At 40.9% G+C, this 22456-nt stretch overlaps 1 protein-coding gene across 2 annotated transcripts in view; it reads left to right on the top strand.

Moving 5' to 3' along the window:
* The window catches only part of mtmr11 (myotubularin related protein 11), a 40483-nt gene that overhangs the window by 9087 nt on the left and 8940 nt on the right, over positions 1–22456 (top strand). For both annotated transcript variants that reach the window (XM_074652725.1, XM_074652724.1), the window contains exons 2-11: positions 1986–2055; positions 10898–11034; positions 12035–12104; positions 12718–12857; positions 13330–13414; positions 16783–16930; positions 17364–17451; positions 17992–18080; positions 18885–19012; positions 21872–21950. In XM_074652725.1, the coding sequence (XP_074508826.1) occupies positions 1986–2055; positions 10898–11034; positions 12035–12104; positions 12718–12857; positions 13330–13414; positions 16783–16930; positions 17364–17451; positions 17992–18080; positions 18885–19012; positions 21872–21950 (1034 nt within the window). The remainder of the gene's footprint in view (positions 1–1985; positions 2056–10897; positions 11035–12034; positions 12105–12717; positions 12858–13329; positions 13415–16782; positions 16931–17363; positions 17452–17991; positions 18081–18884; positions 19013–21871; positions 21951–22456) is intronic.

A 22456-nucleotide genomic window follows, 5' to 3' on the forward strand; every position in this document is an offset into this window, starting at 1 on the left:
TGTTGATTTTGGCGGTCCTTGTGGACAGAAGCGGTAGTGTTTCTGAGCACCAGAGTCCCTTTAAAAAAACTCATTTTACCGCAGCAGGGTCTGACATTCTGCCCCGCTCAGTCCTGGTTCTGATTCTCCTGTGCTTCCCTTCCCTCCAGCAGCGTGGTGTCGCTGTTGGCTCCCAGCGGGGACTGGCGGAGCAGCGTGGTGTCGCTGTTGGCTCCTAGCGGGGACCGGCGGAGCAGTGAAGTTCTGCTGATTTTGTCTAGGGGTGTCCTCGACCAAATAAATTCTAAGTCGACTTAAGCCTGGTTTATGGTCGCTGTAGTGAAGCTGGCGCGAAGTGCGCGCTCCAGAAAATTGCGTCATCGCGGCTTTCGGGTGGTGCATGAAGGCTCCGCAGGTTGTTGCGGCGCTTAGTCATGCACCTTTTAGTAACTACGCGCCCACTGCGCGCACTGCGCCTTCGAGGGAAGACTGGCTTTTTAAGCAGTTAACGTATTCTACTATTATTTATTTTAGAAAAAAAGTGGAAAAGATATGGTTAGTTAACAGTTTACAGTACATGTATTAAACTATTTGCTTCATTATATAAAAACTCTGAATTAAAAACTTCAAGATAACATCAAGATACCATCAGGAGCAAACGGCAGAATGTATGTTTTTTGTTTGTTAAAGAAGCAGCCAGACGCTCTCACATACAAAGAAAAACAACCAGCTATGAATAAGTGTGACTTTACTACCTTTTCAAGGAGCAAAGGTCCTCTTTGTTAAATGTTTTTTAGGGGGAGGCCACAAGCTTAGAGTCTCAGGTTTTCATGAGCAGGCTGCTAACACAGAATTCACCACACTGCAAAATTGTTAGCATAACACTGGCGACTGAGTAGATTCATTGTTGTTGTTCACACATCCCTGCTGCTGACTGGAAGAAATACCGGTGCTTTGTGATGGAGCCGCTGCTGTAAATGAAGCAGTGATTAATAGTTTCTTTGCGGGCCAAACTCACACAGAACTGCTGAGAGAGACGTTTGAAGCTCTACAATGTATAGTTTTCCTGGATGTCAACTCTATTTCTGTGCTACTTTAAAGCTTGTTCACCACCTGTATAATCACAGTGTCCTCTCACATTGCAGGCCGAAGCATATTATGGGATTTGAAGCCGATAAATGTAAATGGCCTTCACAAGGGGGGGTTAGTAGCAAAGTTAAGTGGAAGCATATGTGCTAGTGAGCTCTCTGCAGTCTGATTATAGAAACCTCTGTGGCTGTGACTGTGGGGGTTGATTCTTGCTTGTAGAACAGACTCAAGTACATGAGACTCCATGGCTATTATAGAGAAAGCGGGAACAAACAGCAAAATGGAAACTACGAATCACGGAGCATTGTGCGGTCGGCTTTGTTTCTTTGTCTATGAAAACGAGTCCGTTGAGACGAGCCAGACTTTGATGAGAGAAGCAGGCAGAGCCATAACTTAAATATAATCAACAAGACCAAAGGTGACTTAAGGCTCTGTCCATGTGTTTAGTGTTCTGTTTAGTCTATTTCTTGAATGTTAAAGAGTCTGTGGGCATTGGTTAGAAATAGACTGTCCTTTCAAATGAACACTGCTTTCATAATCATTCAGCGTATTTAAGTTCTTGTGAGGTGTAGTGAACACAATTTAGCATTCTGTTAACTTCAATTATGTCACTTTCATTTAAAGGACACTTGATACTTTGGTAAATATACATATTTGGTGTCTTGCTGGGAGTTAGATGAGAAGATTGGTACCACTTTATGTCTATCTGTTATATTTAAAAGCTACAGCAGCCGGTTAGCATAGCTTCACATAAAGACTGATCTTCTCATCTAACTCACAACAAGAAAGCGAGTAAGCAAGGTCCAGAAATGTCTAACTGTTCCTTAAAGCACAGGACATCTCCTGTCTGTTACAGCGATATGTAAAATAAAGACAGTCGGTGTAAACGATGTTAATGTCTGCTGTTTCTCTTACAGGAGAGGATGCTGAGTCAGAGTGGCGTGAACGCGAGGAGTCGAGATGTGTTCGGGCTACGCTGCCTACCAGGTAGGATTGTGCTTTTATGAGTTGATGTTTTGTGATTCATATAAAGCTTTTTAAATATGTAAGGATATCAGAAGAGTAGTTATTACTATGATCAATTCCCACTTTATGATAATCACATGCAGTTTTTTTTTGCATGCAGTACAAACGTGGTATTTTCACCTATTCTAAAAATAGTTTCTGCATACTGGGGTCCCTAAACAGTCTTTAATTACATACATTGGGTATTACTGCAAAGCTGAGACTCTTGTGGATCCAATGAGCCCAACTGTATTCATGTGTGATGATGTTACTCCCCATAGTAGCCATTTCATAATAGAGTGAGACCATTTTTTGAAACCTGACCTCACTGTATAAAATGACCTGTGGTGACCTCTAGGATAATCACAGCCTCATGAAACTTTACAACCACAAACTAGAGACCTAGAGCATTCATTCATCCGGCTTTCCTAGCTAGATTGACAATAAGGGGGTTTCTGAGCAGTTTCCAGAACAGAAGCTCTCGCCATCCAATCGCTGAAAAATGCAATTCTTGCAGAAATCTCCAAATGTCAAAAGTTTTTGATCCCAAATCACAGCATGGCTTTTTCTATGGTGTTCCTCAAGGTCTTGGTGTCTTAATGTGGTATTTTGGAGGGATTATTGATCATTTTTATTCTTGAGTGGTAAAAAATGGTTAAATTTAACACCAAATCTGTGTAACAAATGGCATCAACCCAAGAATTGCTGCACACAGTGCTGAGCAGCATCTCAAATTAATCTTCAGGTTCCCAGCTTTCAGATGACGTACACCACTTCTATGTGACATCTACCGCTGATCTGCTATCTCCCCCTAAAGACTCCCTGCACCCCCCTAAAAAAGACAAAAATGGGCCTATGGTAAAGAGAGGGGGAGTGTAAAAGGTTAACTTCTGCTTTTGACAAATCCACACATCTTCCATGTTTGACAAATTCACACGTCTTAAATAAATAAATGAAGAATGTTTTCAGCTACTGTAACAATAAACAGAGTGCAGCTGAACATCGCAGCCAGTCAGACACAAGACATTTGTAAAGCTACTAAATAATATAACACCTGCCATGCTGCTCCAGGATCAGATGAATTATCAACACTCAATAACACACCTGGAGCAGGAATGTCACAGCAGGTGCTTTGCCTTTTTCAGATGGGAAAACTGTTGAAAAGCTAATCTGAACACACATAAGGGGACCGGGAGCTTCAATTAACAGTGTGTTTGACTTAGGGCTGTGTACTGGCAAGAATCTGGCGATACGATACGTATCATGATACAGATGTAAAGATTCAATATATTGTGATATATAGCTATACTGTAAGCAAGGTGATATATTGAGATTTTTAAAAAAATCTAATTTTAGGAAAATGTTTAGAATAGGCAAAAATAAGACATTTGTACGGCATGCAAAAAACATGCATGGTTTTTGCCCAAAAGAGCATGTGATCATCATAAAGTGGGCATGTCTGTAAAGGGGAGACTCGTGGGTACCCATAGAACCCATTTTCATTCACATATCTTGAGGTCAGAGGTCAAGGGACCCCTTTGAAAATGGACGTACCAGTTTTTCCTCACCAAATAGTAGAAAAATTTTGCCTAAATTTGGAGCGTTATTTAGCCTCCTTCATGACAAGCTAGTATGACATGGTTGGTAGCAATACTCACGTGTATCGATATTGTCTTACACCCCATTGTGTGGCTAAGATGAAAAAGTCTTGCAGCTTTATTGCAGAATGAAATTATAATCAAATCATAGCAAATGTCTCAGTCCATTAATCATTAGCTTGTTGCAACACCGCCACAAAACTACATGGATGTGCATAATGTGCATTATCAGACAGTGTTGTGTATTCACTGTATACCTGAAGTAGTTTATTCTTTTATTCACTTTGTATTAAGTTGTGGTCAATTAGTGGTTGTCCTCTGTTCTTGTACACACCATCCTGCACCTCCTGGCTGAACTATATACTATTAATTGTGTTGCCCCATCAACTGTGATCCTGGTCACCCTGAAATCACCCCAGGTCATTCCTCCTGTAGAGAGAGTTTGACCAGCTAAGGTCAACCCTCCCATGATCTGCTGAACGGTGCAGGGTCAAAAGAAAATCTCTGACGCTGCAGTCTAAGTTATTTCCCTAGCCCTGCCCTGCTCATATTCTTGTGTCAGCAACACCCTGCAGGAGCTTTTAATAAGAATGGCAGCAGACCAGAGGGCCCAGATCTGAGACAGGCTAATCTTAAACGTTGCATAATATCAGCAGTTACTCACAGCACTCCTCACCAGAGCAGATTAAGTGAAAATGAGTGTGTGTGTGTGTGTGTGTGTGAGTGTGTTTATGAGGTGGGGAGATGCTTCCTTGGCACGTTTCAGTCTCAGCCTGCCACATTATGACTGACTCTTTTTGTCACAGATACTTTTTTTTGGAATAAAACAGGAGCTTTTACACCTCAGTGTTTTTTTTTATCAACATATAGGATCTGGTGACCTTTCACACACACAAACATACACATAATAGTTATACAAAACCGTGCACAAGCACATTCATGCACGCACACACACATATTCTTTACAAACACACACTTCCTTCCTTATTTTCAATCCCTTCGTCAACCTAATTTGTTTCCAGGCAGTGTGTATTCATGAAAATACTTTCCAGACTCAGCTGGTCCTTGACAACACACACACACACACACACACACACACACACACACACACACACACACACACACACACACACACACACACACACACACACACACACACACAGATCCTATTCTTAGCTGTTAACATTTCACTGTGAAAAGTCGTCTGTCTTTACTTCACATTTTTCCCCCGCTGGCTTTCAACTTCATCTCCATCTGCAACACCATCATACTGTTCCCTCACTGCTCCCTTTCTCCACCTCCATTCCAGGCAGATTAGAAACACAGCTGTCCATGAGAACCTGTCTCATATTAAGAGAGAGAAGAAGACACATGTGTATTGGCAGCGTTGTTATGTCTCCTTATTGTCTCTTTTTTCCATTGAGCCCTCGGAGCTAAAATGACTTCTCATTAGTCTGCTCTAAATGCAGCATTTCATTTTATTTTGGAAATTTTTTCTAAACTGATTCAGATTTCAAGCAGGGAAATCTATCCCTTGGCTCTGTGCACGCTCCGCGGAGTAAGTGTTGAGACAATTTGTGAGAACAAGTTCACTTTTGGACACAAAGGAGTCGCGAGTCATTGTTACCCCACCGAGTGAAAGGGCTCACATTGCACCTGTGGACTCTCTCTCTCTCTCTTTCTCCCTATCCCTCTCTCTCAAACACACACTCTGCAAAAGGATGGATTCCACTTGTCCACTCTGTGTAAAAACTGTATTTTGAGGTTTCATATAGCTCAGTGATGCTGTTGTTGCATGGTAGGTTGCGCTAATAAAAAGTGCCCGTCTCAAGCTCGATCCAGTGACCAGTCGAGAGCAGCAACACAGTAGGAATCTCAAAATCAGAAATACGTTTGCAGAAGTTGTCCCGTTCTCCCAGTAGTTAACGGGCAGTGCTCGGTGTCCACGGCGTTCTCATGTGTCACCGGGACACAGGACCGCAGAAACCGAGCCGGCCCGCGGGAGGGCAAACAGGTCAGGACAGCTCCGACAGCCATAGGTAGATCATGTACCGTTTCAATGCTGCGAGTAGGGGAGGGGGTATACTGTCCATTCACACACAATGCCAAGAGTCCAGGACCCCCTTCAGAGCAACTTCACAATCCCCTTTCTCCACAGTCTTATGTTACTGTGGGATTAAAAGGCTGTCAATCAGCTTTAAACCTCGTTGATTGATGGACAAGACACCAGAGCATCGATATTTGTATGCTTGGGTTTCGATCTTGATATTGAAAAAGAATGACTGAATGGATGTTTTCCAGTTTATTGTCCATGACTGGACAAAAGAGATATCAGACAAGATTTTTGAGGAATTTATATTTCTGATAATCAGTATGTCTGGAGGTATTGTGTATTATATTGTCGTGCTGTCTTTTAATTTAATTTGGTGGCTTTAAAAAACAACAACAAAAAGCTGATGTGGGTAGATGTTGAAGGTGTATCAAATTTTTTTGTAAAATTACACATTTACGCCTATTTGTCTTTGTGATTATGATTGACAATAATGTTGTTTAAAATATGATAATTTTAAGCATCTGGTACGATAGTTTAACATTTCTCATCTGTCAACACTGAACTAACATAATATAACTTGGTCGTCATTTCGAAACCGCTGTCACTTTAGGGATGTTGCATCACGTGAAGGTTGGTGGTTTGAGGTTCTCTGTACTAGTTTCTCAACGGAACAGTCTTATGGACATTTTGTGCTGTGTCAAATTATAGGATAGACTCCATACCGGACTATTCTCATTGTCACTAATACAGAAATCACTAATACAGAAACTATCCTCATCAGCTGCTAACTGACTGTTTCCCTAGACTTTACCCAACGTAACCTATTCCTGGTCTTCACTCGTCCTCACAGTGGGTTGAGGAGGGCAGAAACCTTTTCGCTCTGCATGCATCCTAGCTGAAAATGAGAAACAAATGTGGATGAAAACAAATAAAACGGAGACTGAGGGCATGTGGTTAAGATCTGTCTGTCTCAGCTGTATTTTCTCAGGCTGATTCTTCAGGCCGCTCTCTCCTCCTCTCCAAGTCAGTGACCACAACATCAACAGAAGCAGCTGAAACATTAAAGGGGAAACTCAAATTTAAACTTAATGTGGAAAAAACAAATCCTTTACTAATGCCCCAACAGCATGTCAGGAATGCAAACACTTTCAGATTGTGTGTAAACAACTAGACTTGCATCACATGATTGTATCAGTCACGATGTTACCGGTCCGAGCTGCCGTCGTTGAATGAAAAATGTTTATCGGAAATGTAAATCAACTTCCACTCAATTTAATATTTTCCAGTATTATTTGAAGGCAAATTAAAATTATTAAATATTTTAGAATTAAATATGTTTTCTTCGGTACATTATATATATATGTGAGCTCCAGCGTTTTTCTTCTTAACTGTACCTTAACGTCACTCGCCATCATTGGTAATTATGTTATCCAACAGTTAATTATTTTAAACGGTTGCCTCGCAGTGCGCCATTGGACAGTCTGAAGAGCCGCCGCAATGCATTTTGGGGCAGTTGAGTGTGTCCAGTAAGCTCACGTCAGAAACACTCAGAAATTCTTGCTTATCCAGGCTACATCAGGGCATTTCTCACGTACACAAATCCAAATACTACTATGAGGTCGTAACGCACTACATACTAATTTTACGTCATACTTAGTATAAATATTATGTTACTTTAATAAAGACTTTGGACAAACACAAACACTTTCTCAGTTTTTGAATTGAACTGATTTCCTCGACAGCCAGGCACCAAATTTTGGTGGCATGGGAGACCTTACTATTCAAATCATAGACTGTATATAAAGATGGACGACATGACAGCTCCCCAAAAAGTGAAGCCAAAACATCTTGATCTCCCCCTGGTGGCTGGCTGCAGTATAGGTTATAAACAGTGTTTTTCTGATAAGTTTGGTTTTAATTAGTTATTTGATGCTATAGAAATGGGGTCAGACGTTATGATTGACAGCTGCTCTGAGTGAAGTAGTCATGCAGCCGGAGGCTCTGGAATTGTCCGAGAGAGGAGATGTAATTTGAACTTTCCGTAACTGTCACGAGTCTGTGTAATAGAATATTTGCCAATTTGAATGTAGTTATTGAGATATTATGGTTAATTGTTGCGTCTTTTGTAGCCAAACAGCTACTGTGGTGCTAACGTAGCAGCTAGGTGGCTCACGCTCACAAACTGTGGCTGTGTTTGGCTCGTGATTGGCTCGGGCGAAGGTGTGGGTGGGACCTCGATACCGCGGTTCCAGCCCCCCCGAACACTACTGCGCAGACTCTGGCTCCCAATGAGGTCAAAATCTAAATGGCAGCTCCATCTTTATATGCAGTCTATACTTCAAAGACAGATAAGAAATACCAGTAACTGTTGGGTTTCAGTGTAATACAACTATGTAATGCAGCTTTTTGCTTTGAGGCACATCACTGGTTAGTTTCACCCTCCTGCTCCTCAGTTGGTCCAAACTAAAAGCCAACATTTTATTTTGGCGAGCTGTCCACCCTGTAATGCTGTCAGAGGTTGATGTAACTGCCATCTGTAAAGCTGCCACCGGCATTGAAGAATCTACAGCAAACAGGGGATCTGAACCCTGCATGACATGTTCAACTGTTGTCTCTGCTATTGTTCTACTGTTCTTTATGGCTGTAATCCAGCTAACTGTGGGCCACACCCGCAGCAAAAGGCATGTACCAAACAAATATCTCAAAATATCACAATCAGTGACAAATACACACGGGGTCACACACAGGACACGAACCTAGATTACATAGTCCGTCTTTAATCAATGCTAAAGAAGTGATTGCCTTAGTACAGCATACATGGTTACACACCCTGTCTGTTGCTCTCCAGGAAGCACATAAAAGATTTTATTTGATTAAAGGACAACTGTGTGGTAAAACACCTTCACTTGTACAGCTGACTCATTCTGGGCTGAACCACCTGCTTGCACAAAAATCTCACCAAAGAGTGCCTTAGCTCCCTGTCCTCCTCTCCCCCTCCCCGCCGTCTTCAGGCTACAGGAATGTTTTTTTCGGCTCGGTTGCACCCTGGGGAGACATTAAAACGAGGCACGGAAAGCCACAGATTGTCCTTTTGAAAGACAAGCTCTCAACAAGGGTTCCCTTGTGTTCCCTCTTGACACTAAGCATCTTAAATCTCCGTCGCTAGATCATGTGTCGTCGGATTTAATTGATAAGTCCAGCCTAGGGTTTTTATGCGTGGTTTTGGAGGCTAAAGGGTCTAAGCATAATCATAGAGCACGCCCTAAGATTTAAACTCCTCATGTGCAATCAGCAAATTATGGTGTTGGAAGCAAAGGCTCCTCTTCCTCTTTTTCCTCACAGCATAAACAAGTGTTTCATGTGTAAAAATGGCTGCTTCCTGTTTGTGCTTTGGTATCCCCCAAAAACATTCTTTAAGCTAAGAAGCCCTGGCGCTCTGCTGTCACGTTCAGTTTAAGGGCCGAGCCGAGCCGAGCCAGTTCCTTCCACATGTGCAGCGAAGGAATTTTGAGTTTCCTTCAGAATGTTTTTTCAATTTCCAAGAACCGGCAGTCTTTCTTCATCTTTTTCATAATCTTTTGAGTGACTATGAAAACATTGGCCTTGCCATGTGTCTGGCCAAACACTCCTCTTGTCGTGGACAAAAAGGCCATTTTCTCCACGTCTACCCTATCCTGGACTCTGTTGCCATGGCAACCCTCAGTCTAGCTGGCAAAGGCTTTGTATTCCTGCGGGAGACTGTTAGAAATGTGCTGTCTCACTGCTGTGTGTGTGCGTGCGTGCGTGTGTTTTAGTGAAACTGCCCTCCTTTTTTTCCGCCTTTGAGAGTGTTTATGGACATCTGTGTTTGTTTGTAAGAGAATTTTCTCGGTGAAAAGTTTGTTTTCGGAAGCTTTTGTCCTGGAATTTCAGATTGCTTCTTCAACCTTCATTTTCACTGAGGAATGATGAGGATCTTTCCCTCAGCCTCAATCAGGAGATTATTAATAAAGCTCTGCACACGTAGAGTACATATCTCAACATATATAATATTATTAAAACTTTTTGAATTTTTTTTTTTTATTTTATTTGAGAGATTTAAGTTTTCATTTTCAGTCGATGATGCTCTCCTTCTGTGTGAGTCATCAACCCTCATTGGTCTTTGCTTATACTGTAGTTATCAGATTTTTAATAGCGGCCTTTGAACATTATTACACCTCATAATTTCTCATAAAATATCCGCTGAATTTTATTTCTTACGCCATGCCATATTGAAATAATCCTTCATTTTATATCTACTACAACTTCCTGTAGTTTAAATAGCTATTCAAGCATTTTAGAAGTTTTGATATCCAGCTGTACTTTTTTCATGTCTTTTTTATTATAAAGCCGGTTTAAGTGCTATATAAATATTGTGAAAGTATTGGAACGCTCAATCCATGGAGAAATACACACCGCCCGTATTCAGAAACTGTGCCTTTGAAACAAGTCAGGACTTCTGTCATTTTGTGATGTCACAAATCTACAATATATAGACATGTAAGCATTTAAATGTGTCACAGTTTATTTATGGATGCAGTGTATGTGAATGACATCAGCTGACAGGAAGTAAACAAGCTGTTGCCTAGCAACTCAATTCCATTGCAGTTCCGTTCAGACAGAGGGTAAACACAGGCATATTCAGGTTTGAGTAAAATAATGTTTTTTGAACATTATAGGATGTAAACATGTTCTAGTAGAAACATAAAATACAAGTATGAACCTGAAAATGAGCAAGATATGAGACCTTTAAATTTGGTAATCCACTCATATGTACATTTTCAAGAATTTACCAACAAACCAAATGGTGTAATATAACTCCGAACAGAGTTACTGTCTTCTGTAAGACGGCGTTTTTGTTGTTCTTCCTGCTCCTCCCTGCCCATCTACTCTGACCCGAAGACTTGCAACAATAAGCAACAGCTTGACGTCTTTGTTTTGAAGGTGTTTGTTACACCCACTCCCAGTAGCTCACTCAGTGAACTTCCACGCTGCTGTTTTTCTCTATCTGTACACTTCCTGTTATGTATCCTCACTAGAAGCCCCCACCTATATACACTGAGTTATGCAATTTTATCTGACATGTACAAAACTACATCACCCATTAATTCCATCCTGTAACCTCTGCACTACATCTCCCTTCTGTCCCCATTAGGCGAGTGTGTGCTTCAGCGAGCTGTTATGGTGAGGAAGAAGTTGACTGCCAGGGAAGGAAGAGGTTGGGTGTCTGGGACGCTCTTCTGTACCCACTTCAGAGTGGCCTTCGTGCCCCAGGACAGTCCCAAACCTGACGTGAGTCCTTCTGAACAGCTCTACTGATTAAAATACTTCTATTATGGTTTGATAATGTGTTGTTATTGTCTGTTTAAAGGATGACTTTGTGGAATACATTAAGAACATTTAAAGGGTAACTTTGGTATTTTTCAACCTGGACCCTATTTTCCCATGTTTTTGTGTCTAACTGACTAATAAGGTCAACAATCTCTGAAATTGGTCCAGTATTGAGGGAGAGCGCTGTAGACTTCAGCTGCTCACAAACTGCAATATGGTGCGAGGCTATGGGGCAAGCTGGCACCGTCAATTACGTCCGCTAAAAGTGCTTGTTTTTGCCATGACAGGCTCTGATTGTTTTTTGAAGTGTCTGACAACATTATTAAAACAATCTCGCTTAAGGAGAAGTCTGGTTCTGAAATATGGCGAGGTGACGTGTTGCTGAAAGACAACGGTGGAATAGTGGAATACGTCCATGGTGGAAACGCGACTGGCAGCCTTTTGAGAGTTGTCAGAGTTTGTTGTGTTGGAGTACAGAAAGCGTAGCTTAGTGTTATCTAAAAGATTTCCAATGTCATGGCTGGATATTTAGATGATTTCCACAATGTGGATGAGGATTTGAATTCGATGGCCGTCCGTATTTATTTGAGCCAGAGTATATGGATATTCAGATTTCACAACAAGACTTCTCCTTGAGCGGGACTTGGACACAATAACAAACAGACCGGATCAAGCTAAAGGTAAGAAGAATGTTTTATTTCTCTGTAGGGTCCTTTCCATAATGTTGTCAGACACTTATAATAACAATCTGAGCCTAGCTCCCTCAATACTGGACCAATTTGAAAGTTGTTGTCCCCATTAGTCTGTTACATACAAAAACATGGGAAAATAGGGTCCAGGTTGAAAAATACCAAAGTTACCATTTAACATAATGCAAACCTGTGATGACGGGAGCAAACATGTTTTTTTTTTTTTTTTAACAGTATATATATTTTTTCTTTAAATAACATTTATGATGCAGGACAATGCGGATCCGGTGCTTTTAGGAGATCATGATGTGGCTCTGGCGTCCATAGAGAAGGTTGTGGTTGGTAAGTAAAACCGTATGCCCAAATTTGTATTCACGACGAAGAATGCCATAACTGGAGATTTATTGACAAGTATTACTTTTATGTGACACTGCCTGTTTGTGTCCAATCACAGACTAGTACTCTATATCATGCCTTTTGCTGTGATACTGTTAATGCTAAAGCTACACAGTTACACCATTCTATCAGATTTTATTTATCAGTACTTATGTTACTTATAAAGAAGATACAAGGAAACTGACATGTTTGTTAAAATGGCTTTGTTATAACATCCGACCGATTGCTTTAATTATCATTAAAGCAGATTTTTATTAAAAAGTATAAAGCGGCATAATAGCCCAAACAAGGTGTTATAATTCAACTAATAGGGGCAATTCCCTGACATCATTACTAAAATAGAATTATACAAAATAAGATATTTAAATAGAAAGTGCAGGTTTTGGGCTCCCTAGTAAAGTGATTTTCAGTGGAGCCCACATACTAAAGGTCTAACATACTGTACGTACTCTACTGTTAATATGCACTGCATGTAACCTGTACTCAAGGGTTGTTTGGCTCTTGACCCATTTGTCTGTTTAATGTTTAATTAGGCTCCTTATCCCCCTCTGTGTTGCAGTGGGCCCGAACAGGACCAAGCTGGTGACCCCAAACTCCTCGCTGAAGTTCACACCAGAGGAGCTGGTGCTTTACTGTAGAGACCTGCGAGTCATCTGCTTCCTGTTTGACCGCCTCACTCCTGACGCACAAGTCATAGAGGTATGTGTCCGTGTCCTGATTTTTAGGAATTGTGATTTCATTTTAAGCATGACTAGGTCTGATACTGGCTTAGATACTGAACGTGTGCGTGCACAGTCCAAAAACAGGAATTTGCAGATAACCACTTTGTCCAAGAGTAAGTGTTTTATTTTTCAGCCTTTAAAATCAGTCTACCTTTTTATTCCTACTTTAAGCACTGCTTTTCCTAGAGATTTGTGCACTAGGGCTGGTACATTTTTGTATGTTACTGCATCTTTTGTGATGTGTGTGTGTGTGTGTGTGTGTGTGTGTTGGTTTAGATTCAAGGCTCTGGTTACTGTCATACTGTTCACCAGTTATCTCAGAGCCTAAAGACTTCTGCGTAGAGAAGTTGATCTGTACCTGGACCAACGATGTGGCTCTGCAGGGCATTGATGTTGAAAGCTGATGACCTTTGTCATGTTGATGTGCTCACTGTGGTTTCCCTCCTCAGATAACCTACACCATCGCCAAGACCTACCAGCCTCCTAAACCAGGGTCCGTCTTATCTTTCCAGAACGCTGCCCTTGGGAGTGTAGGTGAGTAGATTAATGTATGCACCCATCTGTGTTCCCTCCCTGGCACTGATACAATACCTCATCAATCTGTCTATCATCCTGAAGCTGTGTTGAGTCCCCACAGCTCACACAGTTTGGGGTTTCACGATTTTTCTTTGGTATGGTATGTAGACTCACAATAATAATGTCATACTCTTTAGTCAAAAGAATGTTTACTGTAATCGATTCACCTATGTATTGCGGGGTTTTTTTTAATGCCAGAATCGATTGAAGGGCTTCATTGGAGTCTATGTGGAGGTAGAAGAAGGTTACCGCTTTTATTGTTGTAGTCAGAGCAATGCGACGTCATGTCCACTTCAATAACCAAAACAAGGCTGCTGTGAGCCGAAGCGAGAAAGCAAACTGCGGAGGGTCTCCGTGGATAGGACCTGAACTCTCACATGTTAAATCCAACGTGGTAAACACTACACATTGAGTAAAGTATGGAAACACTTTGGGTTTCACACATTGCCAGGAAAAGCAGAGCTAGACATCACGGCTAAAGCTGCATGCTAACTCTGTCATGGACAGAAAACATTATCGTATTGCGGTAACGTGCGGTCAATCCAGCCGTCACTCTCACCATGGATGTTTAAAGAGAACGGAGCTGACGGGAGAGCTAGAGACAGACTTGGCGAAGTTAGCGGAGGTATACACGTTTGACTACATCCGTTTTTCAATAGAAGTTGTTAACAAACGGTACAGAAAAACAAAATACATATATGGAAAGTATAAAACATGTCCCTTATAAATTAAAGAGAAAATACTACTAATTTGTGAAGGAAATTACTTTATTCTTTAATTCTCCAATTTAGAGATTTTTCCAAAGTAAATCCCTAGAAGTGTATGATTCAACTTCTCCCCCGTGGTCAAGTGTTAAAAAAGTTAACAAAAATCGCAATAAATCGTAATATCTAATCACAATCGGCACCCAAGTATCATGATAGTATCGAATCGGGAGACAGGTGTATCTTCCCAGCCCTAGTTTACTGTATGTGTGAACTCATTTACACCAATCGTAATATACTGACTGATGTCTTGTTAAGTGCAGACTGTTATATAATTCGGACCTAGACCAAATAATCTTGATATATTCCAGAAATATGTGTGAAATGAATTAATGTTTCGGGCACTATAGCCTTAAGTGTGTGTCTGTTTCGATGTTTATGACGTGAAATGATTGAGCTTCGACGATCTAAAGTATTTATCAGTAACTCTTTTCTGTGCACACTTCACCGTGATGAATATTCATAGAAATAACAGCTCTGTGAAAGCCAGAAGCAAATGCCCACATGAATCAGCATGAATGTGTCAGTCATGTGCTGTACTTGCTTTCTAAATGTTTCCTCCTGATGTGCCTTCAGTAAAAATCTGTTCACACTTTGATTTTCACCCGCTCTAGCTCCAGGGACAGAATGTACCCAAAAATCACTGTTTGTCATTTAGACATGACTTCAACGCTGTTTCATCTATTTCTGTTTCTGTCTATGTCTACTTTCTGCCGTACCATCACAATGTGATGTTATAACTCTTGAGACTGGAGAGAATATTAAACAGGAAACATAATGGTTTCCCTGCAGACCAGAAGGACATTATAAAGCTCACATGATGACGCAATGAAAAATGCTGTGTTTGAATCCATGCCCAGATGTGAGGAAAGCTCTGAGTGGTTTGAAGCCGAGGCTCAATAAAATGTTCATGGGCTGATTTTTACAGTGATTGAAAGCCTCAGTGTATGAAAGATTAAACCACCCTAATTAAATGTAATAGTGTGCTGTCAGAGAGAAGGAATCCAACTCAGTGTCCGCAAATAGGACGCTTTACATCCCACTAGCAAAACAAAAACTCTCAACCATTATGCCCGGTTGTAACCTCTGGCTGTTCACCTTGTCCATATAGAGTAATATGAGCCTGTCTGTGCAATACATTATGCTATGTTAAAGCTACGCCAGGCTGACCAGGCTGTGGAAGACTGTCAGCTGTTGGATAAATAATGCAGGCCCCCCCTCTGGAACAAGCCGCTAGACGACCTACAGTTCAACTCTGCCCCTGGGGTCAAGTGTGTCCAGTGTGTGGTCAGTGCCTTGACGACACCGGGACTCTCCAAAAGATTCAATCACATACTGAAGCAGATGCGATGTCATTTATGAACATTAAGTATATTCACTACAGAGCCACTGAGACATATTTTGTTTCGAGTAGTTGAAATGATTCTCACTGAATTTGCATTAATTGCTGAATTTGGATTTGTTAAGAGGCATCTCACAGTGGACAGACCGTATCAATTGTTTTTCATACAGTTTCAATACTGTTTCAAAGCATCTTCCCTGGGATAAGCACTGCCAATTATTTCCTCAATTAATCAATCAACCATTTGATCTATAAAATACCATAAAAATAGGGAACAGAGCCCATCACAAGCCCCAAGGTTACATCTTTAAATTGCTTGTATTGTCCAAGCAAATGTCCAAAACCCAAATATATCCAGTTAACGATGATATAAAACCAGTGGGCAACCTCCGGTTCAGAATAGTGAAGCCAATGCCGAAGGGCGTTAAACTTGCATTCTTTCTAACAGCCAGCAGGGGGCGACTCCTCTGGTTGCAAAAAGAAGTCTGGTTGTATAGAAGTCTATGAGAAAATGAGCCTACTTCTCACTTGATTTATTACCTCAGTAAACATTGTAAACATGAGTTTATGATCTCAATCGCTGGTTTCAAGTCTTCTTCAATACAGCATGATGTTCATTTAGTAAATTATGGTCCCATTTAGAGTCAGATAGACCATAAAGCAGGGGATGCTTTAGGGCGGGATACCTTGTGATTGACAGGTCGCTACCACGACGTCGTTTGTGTTTTCGTCTTTGAACTTTAATCCTTCCACAGTGTGTTTTCAGTTCATGAAAGTTAATCATAATATTTTGGTGGCCTAAAAATGTCTTATTTTGCATTTGGTTATACTTAGCTCCTCCCTCTTGTGTAACTTCTGGTTGCAAATAAACAAGATGGCGACGGCCAAAAAGCCGAACTCGAGGCTTCCAAACGGCAGTCCACAGACCAGTGGGTGACGTCGCGGTGACTACGTTGAAATGAATTAGCTCTGCTCATGATACACAAGACTAATGCACTATTAGTTCCTCTCTGATCCGTCCTCTGTAGTAGCTTTATACCACACCTGCTGCATTTTGCTGATATGCCACCCCTGAAGAGTTGAAAGCTTGTTTATATCAAATATTAAATATCATTAAAAAGTCTTGTCACCGAAAGTGTCATAAGCATCAAAATAATATTTGCACTCCGACACAAGATATTTTGTATTATTGAGATGTTTGACTCACTCTCTTCCTCCAGAAATGAAGCAGTTTCTAAGCAACCGTCGCCGAAACACCCACATGAACTGGTTTGAGTCTGCCTCAGACTGGGAGCAAGAGCTGGAGAGATGCGGGGCCACTGGCTGGAGAGTCAGCTCAGTCAACGACCGCTTTGAGATGTCCACCAGGTAAAATCACACCAGAGGTGAATAGTAACCGACACATCTTTGTGTCTGTTGGGTTTTTCAATCCAAGTGTAAATGTGGTATTTTAGGGTATATCAGTTTTCCCAGCTATGCTGTCCTCCGTGTTATCTCCCAACCACTAGTGTAGAAAAACATGAACTGCTGTGCCAAATTGTATCTAACAGCAGCACATAAAAAATTGGGAATACATCTGCTTGCAAGTACTTGACAAGAGAACGTTTGGGAAGCAATATTTCGTAAAACATGAAAGAAACCGAGAGTGTCAAGCAGAACCGAGGCTAAACTCTTATAAAAGACAAAGAAGCCCACTCAGTTTGCTCAGTTGACGTGTTCTAAAAGGTCAAAGTTGTTGGCGTTTTGAATACATAAAAATGTCATCTGCCCAAAACTGTGCTTTCTTTCTGTTTCCTGTCAGCCTGTCGAGATCCATCGTGGTTCCACAGAAGGTTTTAGACACTGAGCTGAAGAAAAGCTTCGCCCACTTCAATGAAGGTCGCATCCCTGTGAGTGCACAACATTTTGATTTAACCTACCACAACACTCATTATTTCCGCCAGGAGATCATGTATTTGGTTGTGTGTGTGTGTGCATCTCTGTGTCTGTCTGTCCATGGCTAATTTCGCATACTGCTCGACCCATCAGCTCGATATGTTTTGTGCTCATTTATGACTGTATGCTCAAGGCCCTCTCGTGGTTGCAGTGATTATCACTTTTTGCAAACATATTTTATTGACCACATATTTTATTGTTTGTTTTATACCGTCATTGACTGCTTTGTATTTTCATGCTTTAAGAAGAAGGTGCTGACTTTCAAAACTAACGTTGGAACTTCAAATCAGCAATTGTCCTCTCAAGTGTATTATATGTATTGTTAATAGAACACTATTTCAACTGCAGTCATCTTTTAGATATGTTTCCCCTTCTCATTAACATTCCTGTGAGACAAATTACAAGATGAGCACAGATGCAGTGAGTGCCTTCAGGGAGTCTTAACAATGTGGAACGTGTTATTAAAGAGGGTGAAATTGTGTTTTGTGTTGCAGCGCTGGTGTTGGCGACACCCCCGAGGCAGCGATTTACTGCGAATGGCCAGCTTCCAGAACAACATCTACCACGAGAAAGACGACATCAGGTGTGTGTGTGTGTGATGCTTTCCAAATGTGTGTCTGTCGGTGTAAGCATTAACATTTGAATGTGTTTTAAGAGGATTTATCTGCAGGCTGTAACAAGGCAAAGCATGGGTTAAGTAAACTAATAACAGGGTTGATGTTACGCCTTATAAAGCCGCTGTAGGAAACTTGTTTGTGTTCACAGGCCAGCAGAGTTGTCTGCGTGCAGTTCTTCAGATCAGTTTATATTTCTGGATTGTGAAGCTTGTTAACTTTCGCTTTCATTTAAGATACCAGTGTGTCTACAAGTTGCATATTACAGGTTTAATTGTAGCTATTTCTATTTCTACCTCTGATAATGTGTGTGAGAAAGTCATACACTCCTCTCTTCAACTGAACCACCTATGGCACTAGAATTAGCAGTCCGTTTATTTTAATCATCCTGTAGATAAGATGCAGAGTTGTGTTTGATAGTTACACAGGAAACACAGGAAACCTCCAAAATAACATCAGCTGGCCACAGCGGAAATACTGCAAGCTTTTAAAGTAGCTTGCCGTTTAAAATCAACAGCGTGATGTGAGAATTTCAGACTCAATCTGCACTAATGACTTTTTACAACTGAAGCAACATTTATACCACGTCTGGGGAGATATTACAGTGTGCTCTGATTTTAAAGGCATTTAACTTCAAGCTGTCAAGTCTTTGGAGATGAAATCCACTGCTCACAAAGATATGACTAAAAAAGCTACCGAAAGGCGGACAAAGGCAGCTTGTTAACTAAGTTTGCAGTTGTGGCAGTGTGTTAACAGCATGCTGTGTTCTATAGAAACCTGGAGATGATCCTGTTTGGTTGCCAGTCCTCTCTGTGTGTGGTGGTGGAGCTGGGCGAGGAGCTGCCCTCACCTGCAGATATCCAGCTGGCACACAGCCGCCTGCGCGCCCTCTGTCTGGGAGGTGAGGATAAGACATGAACACACACACACACACACAACACCTGAGCAAATATGTATTCACGCACAGCACAAAACACTAGAGCATAAAGAGAATTGTGACGAATGAAGCGTCCTTCACTGGTCACCTTTATAATGTCAGGTAGGTGGTCTGAAGGGTCCTTGACACATAAATACTTATTTATTTATTCACATAAAGATGTCATTTGTAACTTTTTCCGCATTGAAATGTCTAAAATTGACTAGACCTACTGTATATTATATATTGTGTTGAGTTGTGTTGTTACCCCAAATGTTTCCAACAATTTTCAAACCTAGAGCAGTGTTTCTCAAAAAATTTCAGACCAAGGACCACTTACCTAATAAAAAAAAAGCTCACGGACCACCTAACTTCCCAAATATCCCCAAAAACAATAGGCCTCCTACTTCAACAGTATATTACAAATTACAGCCAAATTAAATGACAGTTTAACATGTATTCAAATTATTATTAATAACTTAATAACAACATTATATATGTAATTGTCTCAGTCTTTAAAAGTCAAAATGTATTATATATATTATTTAATTTCCATAATTCACAAGATGTTTTTTTTTTTCAACATTCATTCTTCAACATTCTTCAAACCATATTTGTTGGCATTTAGCCTTTCAAAAACAACATTTTCACTGCGGTCAAATACTGTTTGCTCTCCCCCTTGCTGGACACACACACAAAATTTTAATCAAAACAACGGTCCATATCATTTGGTCACCTGTCAATGGGTAGTAAGCGTTGCCTGCCAGAAGCTCTCATAAATTGACTTTTTATCCAGCATGGCTCGCAGCTCTTCCGGGACGTCCTTTGTCTGCTGAACAGTGTCAGAGAAATACTGATTTTTAACGTGAAACTGCTTTATTAAGTGTTTTTCCCGGTTGTAATCACTGGGTCCGTGTGTTTTGGAGAGGAGGAGACCTCTGTGGTAGAAACCTCCTGAACGATGAACACTGAAGGAATCTTAACCGGGAGAAGCTGACTCCATTGATGGCAATGGTGGTGAAGACAATAACTCCCATGATCCCACGCTACGTCACGTCACCAGACTCTTGGGCTACGTTCCAATTCGCATACTTTTTTTTTTTTTTACTTGCAGTACATTCTGCCGCTGCCCTTACAAAGTACGTACTGTTGCATGCAGTATGCATACAATTGGGACATACTACTTTGTCATAACATAGTGTCTTGAACTTTGACCCTCTTGCTTATATATCCGCTGCCCAGAGGATTGTGGTTCAGAATAGCCAGAAAAGCGTGCTGGCTTGCATACTGCAAAATGTGACCGGATGTATTAGGACATCCTGGTATTTTTGGCATACTATATTTGACATACTATGCATTGGGACATACTAAATCTTTTTCTGGCATACTAAATAGTGTGGTAGTATGGGTAGTGGAACGCACAGTTGGTCTTTTGTTACTGTTTTGATTAAGAGACCCACTAGCGTCAGAAAATCACTGAAAACTGAAAAAAAAAATCAAAACTGCTGAGCCTCTCTAAATGTTCTACAAAATTCCTACTTTCTTTATCACATTTGATGCACATTTCAAATTGTATAGTTGCATCACTGTTGAGCAGAGTTGTTTGGGTCTGAAACTCAAACAGAAGCAGCTCAAAACAGGCTTTGCCAGACGGCCTTTATTTTAGTTTTTGTCATGGAGGCACACACAGCACATTCCATGGTTGAGTAAACAGAGAGACGACAAAACTCGTCTACAGCTGCCGGCCCTGGAACTGAACAGTCTCACACTCACACACACTCACACTCTCCTGCACACGAACAATGCGTGAAGGTCACCGATTATCACGGTTCACACGTGTGTCAGCTCGGTGTTTCGTCTTTTGTGGGTGAGTGCTTCACAGAAAACAGCCACTCAGATGTATTTGGTCGGCTTACTGGCAGTGGGCTTCGAGTTTTCACAACAACTAGATAGAAAATGAAAATAGACTTTGGGGGAATGTGTTAAAGGCTTACCTACATGCAACAAAATCCATTTAGACATTAAAGGCAAGGGAGGTGATCTTGAGAAACTAGCAAGAGTACACTAGATTTAAAAAAATTATCCAACCATAAAACCCAGCCCAGTGTTGCCGACTCTTTTCCAATGAAAGTAGCTCGCAGCACTAGCTCCAAAGTCCCTAAATCTAGAGTGAATGTCGCAGAGTCGGCAACACTGACAGCCTGCCGCCTCAGCCCCCCCTCCAAAGACACTCCCTCAAAATTATCATTACAAACATAAACATATCATAAAGAAACGTGAACGGCGAGCATGGCTATTGTTATTACTCAGGGCTGTCAAGCTAGCAGCTTGTGGAAGACTCCGGTGACGTGCAACGAGTCCACGCAGACCGGCAGCCCATCCAATCATTACATTCGGGCTGAATGAAGTGATTGGAAGGCTTATTACAGTCCTGTGACAGCCACAGATACCGGGGGGTTTCTTTTTTTTTCTTTTATTGATTGCCGTCGGGATGTAATGAGAATTTGGAAGACATGCTTATAATTAAAGCTTTTAGTAATGTGCAGTAAGTAATGTTTCAACATACAACATGTCTTCATCTGAGTATGAACAGAGACGTTTTCATCACAGCAGTCTTTCTACATATGTTGAAGACTTGATGTTAGTTGGTGCACCTTATTAAAATCTAATTTATAACTGTGTGCTCCATATCTCATGTCGTTGTTGTGTCTGCTGTTGTTTCCCGGTTCTAACCTTCAAGTCAGCTGAGTGCTGAGATTCCCCTTACTGAACCACTTAAGGCTTTTTATGCATTTGTAGTGATACACAATGTCTGGACATGATCTGTCTTTTTTTGGCTTCTAGATATCTCCACATCTGTGTCAGTGCCTGATGACAAATGGTTATCTACCTTGGAAAGCACCCACTGGCTAGACTACACCAGGTAACCGCTCTGATTGAGGCTGATAGAGGAAATCCAATTTTTTAGATTAGGTTACAACCTGTTCACAGATTGGCAATAAAAAAACAATAAAAAAAACTCACTGTGTCCCTTTACAGTACCGGGTTTCTATTTAAATACAGCACACAAAGCTTTCAGCTTGCTGGTCACTTGGGGTCAATTTACTGTATGTTTGTTAAATGCATCATCTTTGATGGGGAAACTCCGAAAAGTTGCTCCCATGTGTATTACCTTATATTTACTGAGACAGATTCAGTGGAGCTATTTATTCACTTTGTAAATCAAGAAAAAATAATAGTTATTAGCTTTACTCAATGATAACATCAATGAATTTGTGTATTCATGCATTCATATAACTTCAAAGAAGAATCGGCATTTAGAGAAATTTCAAAGAAACATGAAATCAAAATTCTAACATTAATAGTGTGAAAATGTGTTTATTATATTTCTAAGTAATTACATTATTTGTGATGTGATGACTGTGTTTG

This window comes from Sebastes fasciatus, chromosome 12, assembly GCF_043250625.1.
Source record: "Sebastes fasciatus isolate fSebFas1 chromosome 12, fSebFas1.pri, whole genome shotgun sequence".
NCBI classification, from domain to species: Eukaryota; Metazoa; Chordata; class Actinopteri; order Perciformes; family Sebastidae; genus Sebastes; species Sebastes fasciatus.